The sequence below is a fragment of the Nannospalax galili genome, unplaced genomic scaffold, assembly GCF_000622305.1.
Source record: "Nannospalax galili isolate Female #2095 unplaced genomic scaffold, S.galili_v1.0 scaffold1189, whole genome shotgun sequence".
In the NCBI taxonomy this organism is placed as follows: Eukaryota; Metazoa; Chordata; class Mammalia; order Rodentia; family Spalacidae; genus Nannospalax; species Nannospalax galili.
The window spans coordinates 690,961-706,408 of record NW_008360313.1 but is presented as its reverse complement, the minus strand read 5'-3'; the positions used below and the strand labels follow the sequence as shown (position 1 = coordinate 706,408).

Here is a 15,448-nt window from a genome sequence, read left to right as displayed (position 1 = left end):
TTACAAGTAAGCAAATATATTTGAAACAGAATGAGGCTGCAGATAATTGCACATCTTTAAGGCAGGAGACTCTGGAGTTCAAGGGCATGCTGGATTATATGGTGATATCCTGTTTCAAAAAGGAAAATGGCAGGACTGTAGAGATGGCTCAGTGGTTAAGAGTACTGGCTGCTCTTGCAGAGGACACTGGTTCAATTCCCAGCACCCACATGGTAGCTAACAACTATCTGTAACTCCAGTTCCAGGGGATATGACACCCTCTTCTGACCTCCTCTGGCACTGCACAACATGGGTGCACTTACACACAAGGAGGCAATACACTCATACCCATAAAATAAAAATATAAATAAAATGTTAAAAAAAAGTGGCAGGGGGGTGGTGGCTTGGGGTTAAGAACATTTGGCTGCTGTTGCAGAAGCCCCAGGTTTTGTTCCCAGCATCCACACAGAAGCTCATAGCCACCTACAACTCCAGTTCCAGGGTTTCTGATGTCCTCTTCTGGTTTCCATGGGCACCAAACATTGCAAGTGGTACACATATATACATGCAGACACTCACACACATAAAAGAAAAATAAAACAAAAAAACCCAAGCTAGACATGGTTTTACATGCCTTTAATCCCAACACTTGGAAGGCAGAGACAGGCATATCTCTGTTAGGTCAAGGCCAGCCTAGTCTCCTAGCTAGTTCAGACCAGCCAGGCCTATATAGTGAGACCCTGCATCAAAAAGAAAAAAACGAGAATTTTTAAAATCTGGATATGGTATCTCATGCCTATAATGTTAGTACTTGGGAGGCTGAAGCAGAAGGATTACTATGAGATAAAGAACACATGGTTAGAGAGTAAAACCCTGTCTCCAAAAAAACAAGCCATTCCTTCTTTGTGTAATGGCCTAATCCTGGAACTAGATTTATCAACTTAAACGAATACAGGAAGATGAATTCTGAATTTTTTATATACTTTTATGATAGGTAAGTATCTTAGAAGACAGATTATCAAGATAACACCCTTTTAAGCATGTGTGCAGATTACTTGCCATGTGTTTTGAATTGTGGGTCAGGCTTTTAAGTGGTTCTGATAGAATGAAGTTCAGTGAAAAGAAACACAATGCTTTTGTTCTCTGCTGTATATCGAGCACCCAGAATGCTGTCTGGCTCCTTTGTAGGGTATACAAAAGTATATTTTGAATCAACCTTATTTTCCTTATTTCCAGACAATGGTGCAGGTGTTAGGAGGCCTTACAGGATGTGTTCAGCATGTCTGTGCTACACAGGAATCCATCATTCTAGAAAATATTCATAGTCTACCATCCTCAATACTTCATGTGATCAAAAGTACATTTGTACATTGTAAGGTGAGTTAATGAATCTAGTAGGCTTTAATTAGCCTAGACTCCCTGGGCGTCAGGGCTGAATAAGTGTTTCTATATAGGATTTTATACTTTAGCTGATAATATTGGGACAGACTTTTTCTGGAGAGCATAGAACATGTGTAAATACTGTAAATAGGTTTCAGAAGTGGTTAAAAAGTGACCTTTGAGGGGCCTGGAGAGATGAGTCAAAGGTTAAGAGCACTGACTGCTCTTGCAGAGGACCTGGATTCAGTTCCCAGTACCCACATGGTGGCTAAGAACTGTCCTTAACTCCAGTTCAGGGGAACCTGATGCCTTTTTCCGACCTTCGCAGCATTGCATGATGCGGGTGCACTCACATGCAGGCAATACACTAGTCCACATTAAATTTTTAAAAAAAAGTGACCCTTGAGGTCTTTTTAATAAAGATTTTTGTTTGATCACAGGCATCTTGAAATTGTTGTGTTACATAACAGAGGGAGGCTAATTAACTCAGTCTATCTCAACATTTTTGAGTCAGCTTTAAAGCACAAAAGATGGCTTGGAATTTGTGGGGCCTAGGCAGTTTTGACATTGCTGTTTTGTTGATAAGTGAAAATTGCTAGTTAACTAGACTTGAATCTGTTGACAAGATGCTAAAATGCCATGTGCTTTATACATTCGTATGTCTCTCTTAATTGTATTTTATAAAATTGGGCGTTCATTTAGTGATGTGATTCTGTCAAAACATTAAATTTATGATCTTAGTCTCTGACAGTGTGAATTAAAGTGAACTTGTCTCGAGCTTTTTATGGTTTACTTTTTCTCTCTTTATATCTTTGTGATCAGAATAGTGAATCTGTGTATTCTGGTCGTTTGCACCTGGTGTCAGACCTTCTCCAGGCTCTTTTCAAGGAGGCCTATTCTCTTCAAAAGCAGCTGATGGAATTGTTGGACATGGTTTGCATGGATCCTTCAGTAGATGAGAATGACGTACTGAATATGGTAGGAGGTAAGTAAAGAAAAATTGCTGCTTAGGTATGATGCAGAATGACTTTCCTTTCTCAAGTACTGAAACTAATACTTCTGTTGATTCATGGTCTGTTACTTGTGAAAAAATATTCTAATTCTTTCTAAATTTTCTTTTAAATTTTAAATTTGTAAAGTTTTTGTATAATCCATCATAGATACGGGTATCCAGTTAAAATTTGTAGTAGATAATTTCCACACAAAGATTTAACAAGGTATGCAACTCCATACCCTTAATCTAGTCCATATTCTGATATAGTAGCTTTCAGATTATTTTCACCATAACCCATAGCAAGAAATACAGTCAAAATTCCTTCCAGAATACATATGTACATGTGTGGGTTTATGAATGTGTACAGGTACACCCACAGACATATTTATCCTAATGAAATAATACCCATCTTACATGTGATGCCCTCTATTTTCCTTTTGCTGGGAATTTAACACGAGGTTTTACATGTACTGTTCCATTTCTAAAGAATTGCTAGTTCTAGGCTGGGTGTGGTGGCCCGCATCTTTAATACCAGCATTTGGGAGGTGGAGGCAGGCAGGTCTCTGAGTTCCAGGCCATCTGGGGCTACAGGGAGACCCTGTCTGGAAAAAAGAAAGAATAATTGCTAGTTCTTTAGAATTAGCCAGGTGTGATGGCACAGGCCTTTGTAGCACTTGGAAACCTGAAGCAGGAGGAATGCCAAGTAAGTTCTAGGTGAGCCTGGTCTACAGAGTAAACCCCTGTCTTCAGAAACATAAAATGAAACCAAAGTTACTGATTGAAACCTACTTTATTGACTTCATTACTCATTAATACATTATAATTTTAATTAATTTATCTAGAATTCTAAAAGAAATACATTAAATAGGAGAACAAAGAGTATATTCCTAGCTTTGGTATAAAGAGAATAAGTTGGTTTTATACAATGTATCAGGTACCTTTTGCTCTATAACAAAGCAACCTAAAAATCTGTTGGTTTAAATTAACTTTTGTTCACAATTCTTTGAGCCTCAGTTTAGGCTGGGATTTCCAGAGACAGTTTTCTGTGTAACTGGCTCATTTATGTATTTGCAGTTGAGAATTCCACTTGCTTCTATTTGCAGAGGCAGAAGTAGTGAGAAATTCAGGTGCACGTATCACCTAGCAAATTAGCCCAGGCTCAGTCACCTTATCGTAGGGTTTCCCAGAGTAGCAAGAGAGGGCAAGTCCCAACACACACGCTAGTACTTCCAGAGCTTGCTTGTGCTTTTATTATTGTGCCTTTTACCAAACTCTCAGAGACAGTATGGCTTCAGGAAGGCAGTTGGGCCATTTTTATACCTCGTACTAGCAGGATAAAAACACTGTTGGTGTAAATCAGTTTCAGTCTTTGTTAGGTTCCTTAGCAGTTTGTCAATTTTTTCATTAAAATTGGTCTGTAGAATATTTGAATTATAGAAGGATGCAACTCTAATTCCACTAACATTTTTAGTTTTATTTATGCTATCAGGTAGCTATCAATTTCAAAATTACATTTTCATAATTTTTGAAAAACTTAAAAATACTACCTTTTCAGTAATTATTTTGACCGAGTTATTTTCAAACTATAGTACCTACTTTAATTCAGTCAGGTGTTGAAATGTCCACTTCATCCTTTTAAATATATAAGAAAATGTCATCTTTCACATTTCATTATCCTAAGAGTTGTTTTCCTCCTTTGTAGTTATTCATTCATTGTTGGATATCTGCTCTGTTATTTCCAGTATGGACCAAGCATTTCATGCGAATACTTGGAAGTTTATAATTAAGTAAGTTTGTTAGTTTTTCTTTTTCATAATGTATTTTCCATATCCCAAATCCTGATGGTTCATGTTTCTTAGATTGCATTTGAAACATTGTTTGTGGTTGTGTTTATTCACTGACACTGCTATATGTTAATCCTGATATTACACATATTATGTCCCAACCAAACTGAACGTCTCTGAACTTATTTATACTGCTGTCTGAAAAAGAAAAGAAAAAATTTTAGCTAAGCTGGTACTTTTGAGATAATGGACTGTCAACTAGAGTATGCCTGAGCCACTTACCTGTTAATGCTGTTGGTTAGCCAACTGTCAATATCAAGTATGGTATTTGTAAGCTTAGAAATGAGTAACAGATTTGGAGCTTATAGTAATCTCTTCATTATGTACAGATGAGTTATGAGTTATTCACACTTAATTCCATTTACAAAGTAATTTTAACTTGAACTGAAGGGTTACTAGGGAGACTACCTATAGCATTCATTAGTTTTTTAGGGGTAAAAGGCATCCTTGAGATGTAAGAATGATTAAGGATCTACTTCATAATCATGCATAATAGATAAAAGTTCAATGTGCGCATTGGAGGTTTAGGTGCTTTTCTTGTAGCCCTAGGACATTAACTTGCAAACAGATAACAGAATGTCACTTGAGAGCCATAATACATGTTCTCCAGTTCACCCTGAAATCACTGCTGAGTCTCTGGGCAATTTGGCTAATTTCTTTGTACTTCTGTTTGTTCATCTGAAAATAAAATAATGATAGGACCTTCTTGATAGTGTTACTGAGTATTGAGTTCATCATTGTAAAATGCTTACGCTTTACATGATCCAGTGAGTGTTGAGTGAATTAGCCACATGGCTACCACTACTGTCATTGTTATATATCTTGCCTCTTTTCAGGTACTCTGTTTAGAATGATACTTTTGAAAATTAAATTGAATCTCAACTGCTTTAAATCAGTCTCACTGTACTAAAAGTAACTATTTAAATCGTTCTGGATGTTTCTTCCTTTACCAGCCCCTCTCATGCTGCACTCTCCCTGCCCTCAGTTCCTCAAACATACAAAATTCTGTCCCAAAGCCTTTCAGCTTCCCCCCGTAGACGGCACTCCTTTCCTGCTTTGTGTCATGTAAGCTCCTGCACAGTTCTCAACTGTGGTGTTGCATTTTTATGATAGTGGTTTTTTGTTTGTTTAAAGACATGGTCTCCCTGTAGCCGCAGCTGGCTTGGAACTCACTATGTAGACCTGGCTGGTCTCTATTTCACAGAGACCCACCTGCTTCTCCCTCTGAGTGCTGGGATTAAAGGTGTGCGCTACCATGCATTGCTTGATGGTGTTTTTTGACAGTGCCCTCCATCTTAATAAGATTGAGTCATGCTTTTGTAGTGTTTAGACTTTTTCATCTTAGCATTTCTCATGACTGTAATTTATTATTCTTATATTTATTTCTGGTAGGCTATATTTCATATAGATAGAGAAAATATCATTTTCATTTGATATACTTATCTTCAAGGCCTAGTGGAGTACCAGGCAAATATGAGTTCAATTAATATTTTATAAAGACATAAAAATATAGCAACTAGCTTCACAGGTATAGTTGACACATTCTTAATTGTACCATGTTTGATATAATACATGTGTTTTAAAATGTTGTATAAAGTAGATATCATGTGCTTGAGTTATTTGATGTGATCACTTGTCACTTGCGGTGATTTTATTCTTTTCTTTTATCCATTTAGGCAGAGCCTTAAGCACCAGTTGGTTATAAAGAGCCAGTTGAAACACAAAGATATAATTACTAGCTTGTGTGAAGACATTCTTTTCTCCTTCCATTCTTGTTTACAGTTAGCGGAGCAGATGATGCAACCTAATGCACAGGTAAAATCTAGTCTAACAACAGTACAAATAGCTCTTAATACATCTTATTTGAACATGTGGATTACTGTCAACAATTATTTATTTTCTTTTGAAAACTGTAGGATTTTTTTCAGCTCAGAATTACTTTTACCAGAACACTATGTTACATGAACTTCTTTGATCTCTTCTAGCATCTTCCTGTCCCTTGTCTTTGCATCTGTACTAGTTGGTCAGGGTATTCTCCTCAGAATCCATTTGTTCTTTTCTGCCCTAGAACAACATTTTAATTTCTTGGTTCTTCCATTTGTTTAAGGTTTTCTTATAATGTAGCCATTGTCAGCCTTTCTGTTGACAACAATGTATTGCAGCCTTGAGCGACACAAGTGTTTGTATATGTGTGTGCACAGATGTGTGTTTTTATTAGCTCTTTAAAATCAGTATGTATTTATGCTTTTGATTTCAAGAACTTTCAGTATTGAACTGGCATCCAGTTTATGAAGTTTGTGTTATAAAAATAAAAGGATTATTTGGACTTAACAGCTCATTTTCCTATAATAGTATTATACATGGTTTCTTTTGTTCCTACACTAGCCTTCTAAATTTATTTAGACACCCCTAAGTACCCAGGGCCTAATTGTAACTGTAATGGAATGAGTTGAAAATTCCTGAAATGGCGGTAATACAGCTCTTCCTCTTACAGACCTACAAGCTGAGTGAAGGTTGCTTTGTCTGTGTTCTTCCCTACCAAGCATGTGGGGTGGGAAAGGCAGAGATTTTATCCAAGTTCCCAAGCTGGTGGCAACTCCTGGAGTAGGGATTACCTAGAAGAGCAGATCCCAGAGGAGGGTAGAACTTTGAAAAGGCGTTATAAAAGTTATAAGAAAGCGAGTAGTAGTTTCAACAAGAGGTTAACCTTTTTCCTTTTTGCTTCTCTCCTTTTCTCTTGTCTATTATAATTCCTTTAGATGGCTTGACTCCCCCACCCCCTTTTTTTTTGTTTTTGCACTTTCTGGTTCCTGTCACCTTGCTGATAGAAGTTATTTGTTGGGTATCCTGGGTTCATGGCAAAGAAATTGTCTTTTCTACCTTTATTTTATAGACCTTCCGTATTTAGTCCCAGCCTCCTCCTTTCCAATTCCCTTTTGCTTATCTTGACACAACAGACTCACCAACTAGTAATTCAAGAGTAAGGTTAGACAGACTCCTGGATAGGAGGGAAACCCAAGGAACAGTATAGCCTATAGTGGCAAGAGAAAAGGAAGCTGGGGGAAGGGTATTCATAGCCACAGTGGCTATTTATACATGAGATACACACACACACACTTTTTTTTTTTTCATTTATCTTAAGTAAGTTGCTTGCATGTGAAAATGAGGGAATTGCATTGAAAATTCCTCTAACTGTCCAAGCAAATTCTCGTGTTTTGACTTAGCATGTGTAAATATTGAACTGGTCAGTGTGGTAGGCTTCTGAGATAGTTTATACAGTATATTATTTTAATCTTTATATTCTAGTCAGCAGTGCCCTCTGCTGTTCACTATTGATGTATTTAGGGAGTTTTTCCAACTAGGTATCATCCAGTCTACTTGGGCTGCTATAACAGAATACCTTAAAATAAGTCATTTATAGATAATAGAAATTTATTTTTCATAGTTCTGAAGTGTGGGACATTCAAGATCAAGGTATCAGCAGATTCTCTATTATGAGGGCTTGCTCTCAGCTTCAAAGATGTCACCTTGCAATCTCTTATGGTCAGGAATAAGATAGCTCCCTGCAACCTCTTTTAAAAGGACACTAATTCCATTCATAAAATAATCACTTCCTCAAAGGCCCTGCTTAATACTGTTGCATTGTTCCTAGATAAATTGGGCATAGGGGCACCAAAATTTGGATCATAGTATCTTACTTTAGAAAGTGTCAAAGTACAACTAGTAAATTTAATTGTAGTTGTAAATTTAATTTAATTGGGCATATCAATCTCTCTTCCCTGGTTGCCATTTTTTTAAAAAAAAAGATCACAAACTGAGTGGCTTTAAAGCAACGAAATTATTCTCTTCACTGTTCTAGAGGCATTAAGTCCACAAGTGGCAGTAGGGTTATGTTCTGTCGAGGGGGAATCTGTTCTGTGCCTAGCTCTAAACTTCTGATGTTGTTGTCAGTCCTTGACTTTCCTCAGCCTATAGCTGCAGATTCCAGTCTCTGCCTCCATTTTCACTTGGTATATTCTCCCTGTGTCTTTCCATCTTAGGAGGGTGCCATACCAGAGTATGGCTAGCCTTTATCTCATTTTATCTGCAGTGACCCTATTTCTAAAAAGTATTGGGTTGGGGTAAGAATGTCAACATACCTTTGCTGGGTGGGACACAGCTCAACCCATAATAACCTCTAAAACTGTTATTCTCTTACTAAATCTTGACTCTAGTTTCAAAAAGAACATTGAATCAGACTTCTCATCATAAAGCTTTTTAACTACTAGTCATTTGGTTTTGTAGAATTAGAGAAATGTATTTATTTGTAAGGCACTTATATCTCCACTGTGTTTCTTACTTTGGGGGCTGAGATGGCTTGGCGGGTAAAGTACTTGCTGCCCAAGTATGAGGATCTGAGTTTGGATCTCTAGCACCCATAACAGGGCACACCTATAACCTCAGTGCTGGGGAAGTAGAGACATATATATCCTCAGAGCTCACTGACCAATTAATGCAACCAAAATGACAAGGTCCAAGTTCAGTGAGAGCTCCCATCTCAGGAAACTAGGTGAAAAGGTAGAGGAAGATACCTACAGTTGACCTCTGTCTTCACGTGTGCATGCATGAGTGTGGGATGGTTATGCCACAGCACATCCTTGTGGAGTTGGTTCTCCATCCATTCTTTCATGAATTTCAGGGATCAAACACAGGTCTCCAGGATTTATCTGTTGATTGATCTCACCGGCTCCTAATTTTCGTATATTTAAACTTGGATAGTACTAAGAGACTTTATACCAGTAGCATAAAAGAAAGATAATTGTCTATACAGTTTTTGCTGAGGACACTTGTTTCCAGTTAATGTTTAATGACGGTCAAATGTTAGTGGATCATTCGATTCCATTTTGATTCAATTTAATTAAGGTCTTGCTATATTTGGAAATGAACTGAACATAGATAATAATGCTATGATAGATTTCTTTCACATGAAATAATTTTCAATATTAAAGGTAATTTATTTGATTTAATTTTATGCTAATTTTAAAACTACCCATCCTTCGACTTTCTGTATCATGAGAGTTTATCTGCCCTGTTCTTAGCAATATGGAATTACAATGTTATGAGTATATCATAAATATATTTAACCATTTTCTATGTGATGGATGCTTGGCTCAGTTTAACAAGACATGGCATTGCATAATGGTTCCAGTATTTTGATAGTTTAGTTCCAGAAACAAAATTGTTAATCAAGAAATTCTTTAGCCCTTAACAAAAATGAATAGAGAATGTTATTTTATGTTTTCGCCAGTGATTAGCAGAAGTACTTATTACCCTACTTTACTCTCCATCCAAGGAATATTATGTGTCATCTTTCTAAGCTTTGCTAATTACAGAGCCTTCAGTCCTTCCCTCTCTCAGATGTGTAATTAGGCTGTAATTTGGAATTTTTCAGTATTTGTTGGCTGTTGGTAGGTATTCCTCTGAATTGCCTTTTCTTGTCTTTTATCACTTTTATGTGTCAGTGACTTTTCTTTTGATTATTAATTTGATCCCTGTATACCACAGCGCAGTAATAAATTCTTTAAAGTTAATTTGTAAATCAACTAAAAATGATAACTATTTTTGCTATTATAGTTTATAATTCATTTTTAGGAACGTAGAATTTCTTTGACATGTCTCTTACTATTTCGTATTTGTATTCCTACTAATAATAATGCAGAAAATAATTATGTTTTCTTGGGATACTGTATAGTCTTCTTGTTTGAGTATTTTTAGAAAATTTCATCTCACAAGTTTAGCCTTCTTTTTCCTTTCTTGGAGCAGGATAATGCTGATTACAGATTGTTTCAGAAAACACTCAAATTGTGTCGTTTCTTTGCTAACTCCCTCTTGCACTACACTAAGGTAAGGCCTTTTTAATAGTACTTAAATATAAAACATACACTAAATTCTAAATGGTCGTTTTGAATGTGGTGGGGGTGCTTGCCTGTATGTGCATGTGTGGAAGCCAGAAGTCGACATCAAGTGTCTTGTGTTGCTCTCCACCTTATTTATTTTGGGGTCTTTTTTTGAGATAGGGTCTCCCTGTAACCCCAGCTGACCTGGAACTCACTATATAGACCAGGTTGGCCTTGAACTCACAAACATCTGCCTGCCTCTGCTTCCCAAGTGCTAGGATTAAAGGCATGCACCTTCCATGCTCAGCTTCCACCTTACTTTTTGAGGCAAGGTCCTCCTTGAAACTAAAACTTTCTATTTTGGGTAAACTACCTAGCCAGTGAGCTCCTGAGGTTTGCATATCTCTGCCCCCCAGTACTGGGGCTATAGGCATTTTCTGCCATGCCTGGCTTTTATGTGGGTTTTGTAGATTTGAACTCAGGTCCTTTTCCTTTCATAGAGTGCTCTTATCCAGTGAGCTATTTCCCCAGCCCCCAGCTTGCCAATTTTTGTGATTCATGGCAAAACTAATCATTTAAATTTATTTTTTGAGGTATATTTTGGAGATCTTTTTATGATTTAATACTGTCAATTGTTAAAATATAGAGCATCTGTTATTTACATTGCAGTCATCATCATTGGTATTTTTATTAAATTTTGCAGAAAAAAGGGCATTTTTGTAAGCACAGATCATTTTTCATAGTTTAATTCAGTTTGTAATTAAATATTATTTACAAATTATCTACTATTTCAGATTGTTAAACTTCAGATTTTAACATTTAAATATTAATGTCCTTGAAATGTCCTAATTTTAAGGAGATCTGCATATTACGGTGTTTTCAGAATAGCAATTCTGTTAGAAGGTACATGACTAAGATAAATAAGTTCTCCCAGAAGATTGTTTGGGAAGAAGAGCAGACTGAAGGAAGCATTGTTATTAGTAGTTGTTAATGGATTTTTGTTTTTTGTTGTTTTTAAACTATTATCCAGATAGAATTAAAAAAAATTTTTAAAACATTCTTTGATCATTTCATGCATATATATATAATGTATTTTAGTAATTCTCTCTCTCCTTTACCCTCTTCTCATCCCCCTCCCACTCCTACTGAACCCCATCTTTCCTAGTCCCCTTTTTTTTTATTGAGTTCCCTTTTTTAAAAATAATTTACTGATTTTTAAAATTTTTTAAAATTTTATTTATTTTTTTTGTATGTGTAGTGGTTATGAGCCAGCCCATGTGGATGCTGGAAATGGATTCCAGGTCCTCTGTAAGAGCAGCAAGCATTCTTAACATTTCTCCAGCCCCTTGTTTTTGTTCCTATATGACCTACCAAGTTTAATCTGAGTTATTGCATGAATATCAGTGGGGGATTATTTCCTAGAACATGGGCAGATAACTTATATCAATGGCTACATCATTGATGAAAATGACTCCCCCCTGGCCTACCAACTATTAACTGCTCGTCCTCAGAGAGGGTTGGACCTCATCTTGTCCAGGTTTGGGCAAGTAACCACAGTTTGTATGACTTGATGGGTGTATACCCATGTCATGCCCAGAAGACAGTGATTCACAGGACTCCTCTCTAGCCTCTGGCTCTACATCATTCTATTCTCTCCCTCTTCTGTGATGTTCTTTGAGCCTTGGAGGGAATGATACAGCAGATACTTTTAGGAGTGAGCACCTAACAGTCATTCTCAGCGCTTTGACTAATTCTGAGTCTGTATTAACCATTGCCCACTGCAAAAGCAGTTTCACCAAGGCTGAGAGCATCATTAGTCTATAAATATAAATATAACTATGTTGAAGCCTTTTTAACAACATATCCTTTTAGCAATACAGTATTAGTAGGTTCTCCCCTAGGATCTATGACTTCCCCAGTCATGTGGAGAATTTGTTTTTGTCCTTATCTTTCTACCTTTTAAGGAGAGAGCGTATCCTCAGTGACTGCTTATTATAATCTGAATTCCATCAAAGGCACATTGGCTGCGGACACCTGTTTACTTGGCATGGAAACCAAGTTACAGTAGCCTGCTTCCTACACTGGGTTCTTTGTATTTTGCATGGTGACTGCTCCAGTGGCGGAGATACATTGCTAGAAGTGCTTCAGTGGCACGTGATGAGTATTGGCCCATTTGATATACCATTGGCTTGGTATATAAAAACTAAAATTGTCCTAATTTTGTCGTTAAAAAAAAAAAGTCAGTTATTTTCTTCAGGGGCTTTAAAAAAGTTGAACACTAGTGTTTTATTCACTGTCCTAAAATTCAGTGTAAACTGTTAATTCCTAAGAGATAATCTGATTAATAATGGATAAGGAAATCACACCTGGGATTTGGATCTTGCTTTACAGCTTTTTAGCTATGTGACTGAAGTTATTTGATATCTGACCTTTAGTTTTCTCTTCCATGAAAGGAGTGTAACTGGGAGCCCCATTAATTAGAGACGTCACTCTTGGAATAGTTTGACCAAGAGTGGGCCTGACCTTATTTTGAGGTATTCTGATTTCTCTCAGAATTGTATTGAATAAAGGGCTCCTCTCATATTTATTGAACCACTTACCAAGCATGGTATTAGAAAAGCATGAACAATATTTTGATAACAGTTTTACAAAGGAAGAAATTGTTTATATTTTATTATTCTTTTCATTTTATGTGTATGGATATACTGCCTAAACGTATGTAAGTGCATCTGTGTCATGCAATACCCATGGAGGTCAGAGCACCGGATTCCCTTGAACTGGAGTTACAGATGGTTGCCAGACACCATGTGGGTGCTGGCAGTTGAACCCGGGTTCTCTGCAAGAGTAGGCAGCACTCTTTAACTGCTGGACCATCTCTCCAGCCCACTTTCAACATTTATGGGGGAGATGTTTTCTGGGTCATTGCTGTCAAAATCTCATGCACACATACATTGTAGTGAATCAAGGGCATATCTGAGTCACAAATAGGGAACGTGGTATAGGATTAAAGCTATTTATTTAACTTGTAAAAAGGTTGCAAGTCATTGCAGAACTGATTGATTACATTGATTTTCTTAGGAGTACATAGTTCTACATGTTCTCAAAACATGATTAACTTGGTTTACAAGGTTTTGCAAAAATTTCAGTTTGTAAAGGCTTGTTCATCATTCCTACAAATGGGGACAACAGTGCGTAGTAAGTTTTGACAACTAAAAGCAGAGAAGCAAAAGTCTCTTGGTATATGTCTGGTCACTTAGTAGGTACTTAATGACAGTGACTAATGTGGTCTGATGGTGTGCTAACAGCAGAGCTCTAGCAACTTAGCCTCATCTTTTACATTCTCATGTCAGCTTTTTTCTCTTTTCTTTTAAATGTGGCGCATTCAAGGTTTTTATTCTGCCTCTTGTGGGAGAGAATATGGATTAGACATGTAACATACAAAGAATGACTAGAATATTTTATTTTAGGAATTTCATACTTTCCTGTCTGATTCTTGCTGTATTTTGCATCAACTTTATCTTCAGATATACAGGTAAAAAGAATGCCTTAAGATTATTAAAAAGTAACAATGCCATTTGTTCCATGTAATGTTTAAATATTTATCATTTTAAAATAAAATATCACAATGAATTTTTCTAATGTTTTAGTAAATTTTTACTTACTTGCCTAAAAAGCTTTAGAAGGATAGAGTCCATGTGAGTTTTGTATTGTATTCTTTTTAAAAAAATATTTATGAGTGTATTGCCTACATGTATGTAAGTGCACGTGTGTCATGCAGTGCCTGCAGAGTCAGAAGAGGGTGTTAGAATCCCCTGGAACTGGAATTATGGATGGTTGTTCACTGCTATGCAGGTGCTAGGAATCAAACCCAGCTCCTCTGTGAGAGCAGCTGGTGCTCCTAACCAGTGAGCCATCTTTCTAGCCCCTTATTTTGCATTATTAACGAGTTCCTTGAAATGAGTAATAAAGAATTGACATTGTGATAAACACCAAAGGCAAAATATAAACCTATTATATATATGCACACACATTTTGTATTGATCATATTTTGTTTTGGTAGATCTAGAAATTTACTTATTTAGAATTATAAGTCAATTTCAGAAGTTTAACAGCAAGTTAAACATAATAAAAGGACTAGTAAGCTTAAAGTCAAGTCAGTAGAAATAACCCAACTGAACACAGAGAAAGAGGCTGGATAGAATATCAGGTGCACGTGGGATAATATAAAATAACTTGATAGATATGTCAGTGTAGTTTCAGAGGAGGAGAGAGAGTGGGTTTACAAAAGCAAAAGAACCAAGGCATGGCTCTTTACAATTTTAAGGTCTTTTTAAAGTATTGTGTAGGATAATATAAAGTGGCATTTTTTATTTGCAGAGTTTATCTTAGTAATGGGTAAAAAATCATTTGTAGAATAAGATATTTTAAATTTTATTCACTAATGTGATAGTAGCATTCCTAAGAGAGAAACGCAAAAGTAATTCAGATAGACTCTTGATAAGCGAAAACAAAGTGTTGAGATTCAGGGAGCTGTAACAGAAGAGCATGGTATAGTAGAGCATTTCATCATGATATTTAACTTTTATTACTTTTTATTTTTGCATTTTATGTATTTTACATTAATGTGTGTGAATGTGTGTGGATATCGCATGCCATGGTGTATATGTAGAGGTCAGAGGACAAAATGCAGGAGTTGGTTCTCTCCTTCCACCCTGTGGGTCTTTGGGTCTGGACATCACTCTGCCACTGTTATTTCTTCAGCTCTTGACATGCTGCTTTTGCTCCATATCCCATATTCAGTCCTTTAGCATAAATTTTATCAATATTACCTTTATTGTAAGTAGTTTTTCAGTGTACGTATACATGTTACACACACACACACTCCAACTATTTCTTACCATCTGAACTGCTACATCATATCAGTTTTAATTTCATTATAAATATATACATAGTGGGGTGTGGTAGCACATGCCTTTAATCCATAGGCAGAGGCAGGCAGATATTTTTGAAATTGAGCCAGTCTAGTCTGCTTAGGGAGTTCCAGGCCAACTGGGACTGCAGGGACACCGTCTCAAAAAAAAAAAAAAATTCAGTGTGTATGTGTACACATGCACACATACAACCATGCCTCACCATCTAGATTGCTACAGTGTTATCTGCTATTTTTTTCCTTTGGATTAGGCAAAACAAAACAAAAAACAAAGTATCCTCCTAATCTTTTCATTTCTGTTTCTGTCCTTACCTTGCTTTACTTTATTCTTCATACAGTTGCCAAAATGAGTTATATAAGCATACATCTTGGGACTTCTAATCTTCTAATGGCTTTCCTCAAAGAACTTCCTGTTCAGTTTCCTTGTTCAATATTTTCTCCATAA

The 15,448-nt window shown here is 36.5% G+C and overlaps 1 protein-coding gene across 2 annotated transcripts in view; it reads left to right on the top strand.

Annotated features, from left to right (window-relative positions):
* The first annotated feature begins 1,207 nt into the window (after window positions 1-1,207).
* Window positions 1,208-15,448, top strand: part of CUNH1orf112 (chromosome unknown C1orf112 homolog) — a 37,469-nt gene continuing 23,228 nt past the window's right edge. Inside the window, exons 1-6 of one of the 2 annotated variants that reach the window (XM_017796067.2) lie at window positions 1,208-1,356; window positions 2,182-2,344; window positions 4,056-4,140; window positions 5,874-6,012; window positions 10,000-10,080; window positions 13,541-13,605. In XM_017796067.2, the coding sequence (XP_017651556.1) occupies window positions 1,219-1,356; window positions 2,182-2,344; window positions 4,056-4,140; window positions 5,874-6,012; window positions 10,000-10,080; window positions 13,541-13,605 (671 nt within the window). In that variant the 5' untranslated portion in view covers window positions 1,208-1,218. The remainder of the gene's footprint in view (window positions 1,357-2,181; window positions 2,345-4,055; window positions 4,141-5,873; window positions 6,013-9,999; window positions 10,081-13,540; window positions 13,606-15,448) is intronic. The other variant, XM_029559522.1, reaches the window with a different exon arrangement.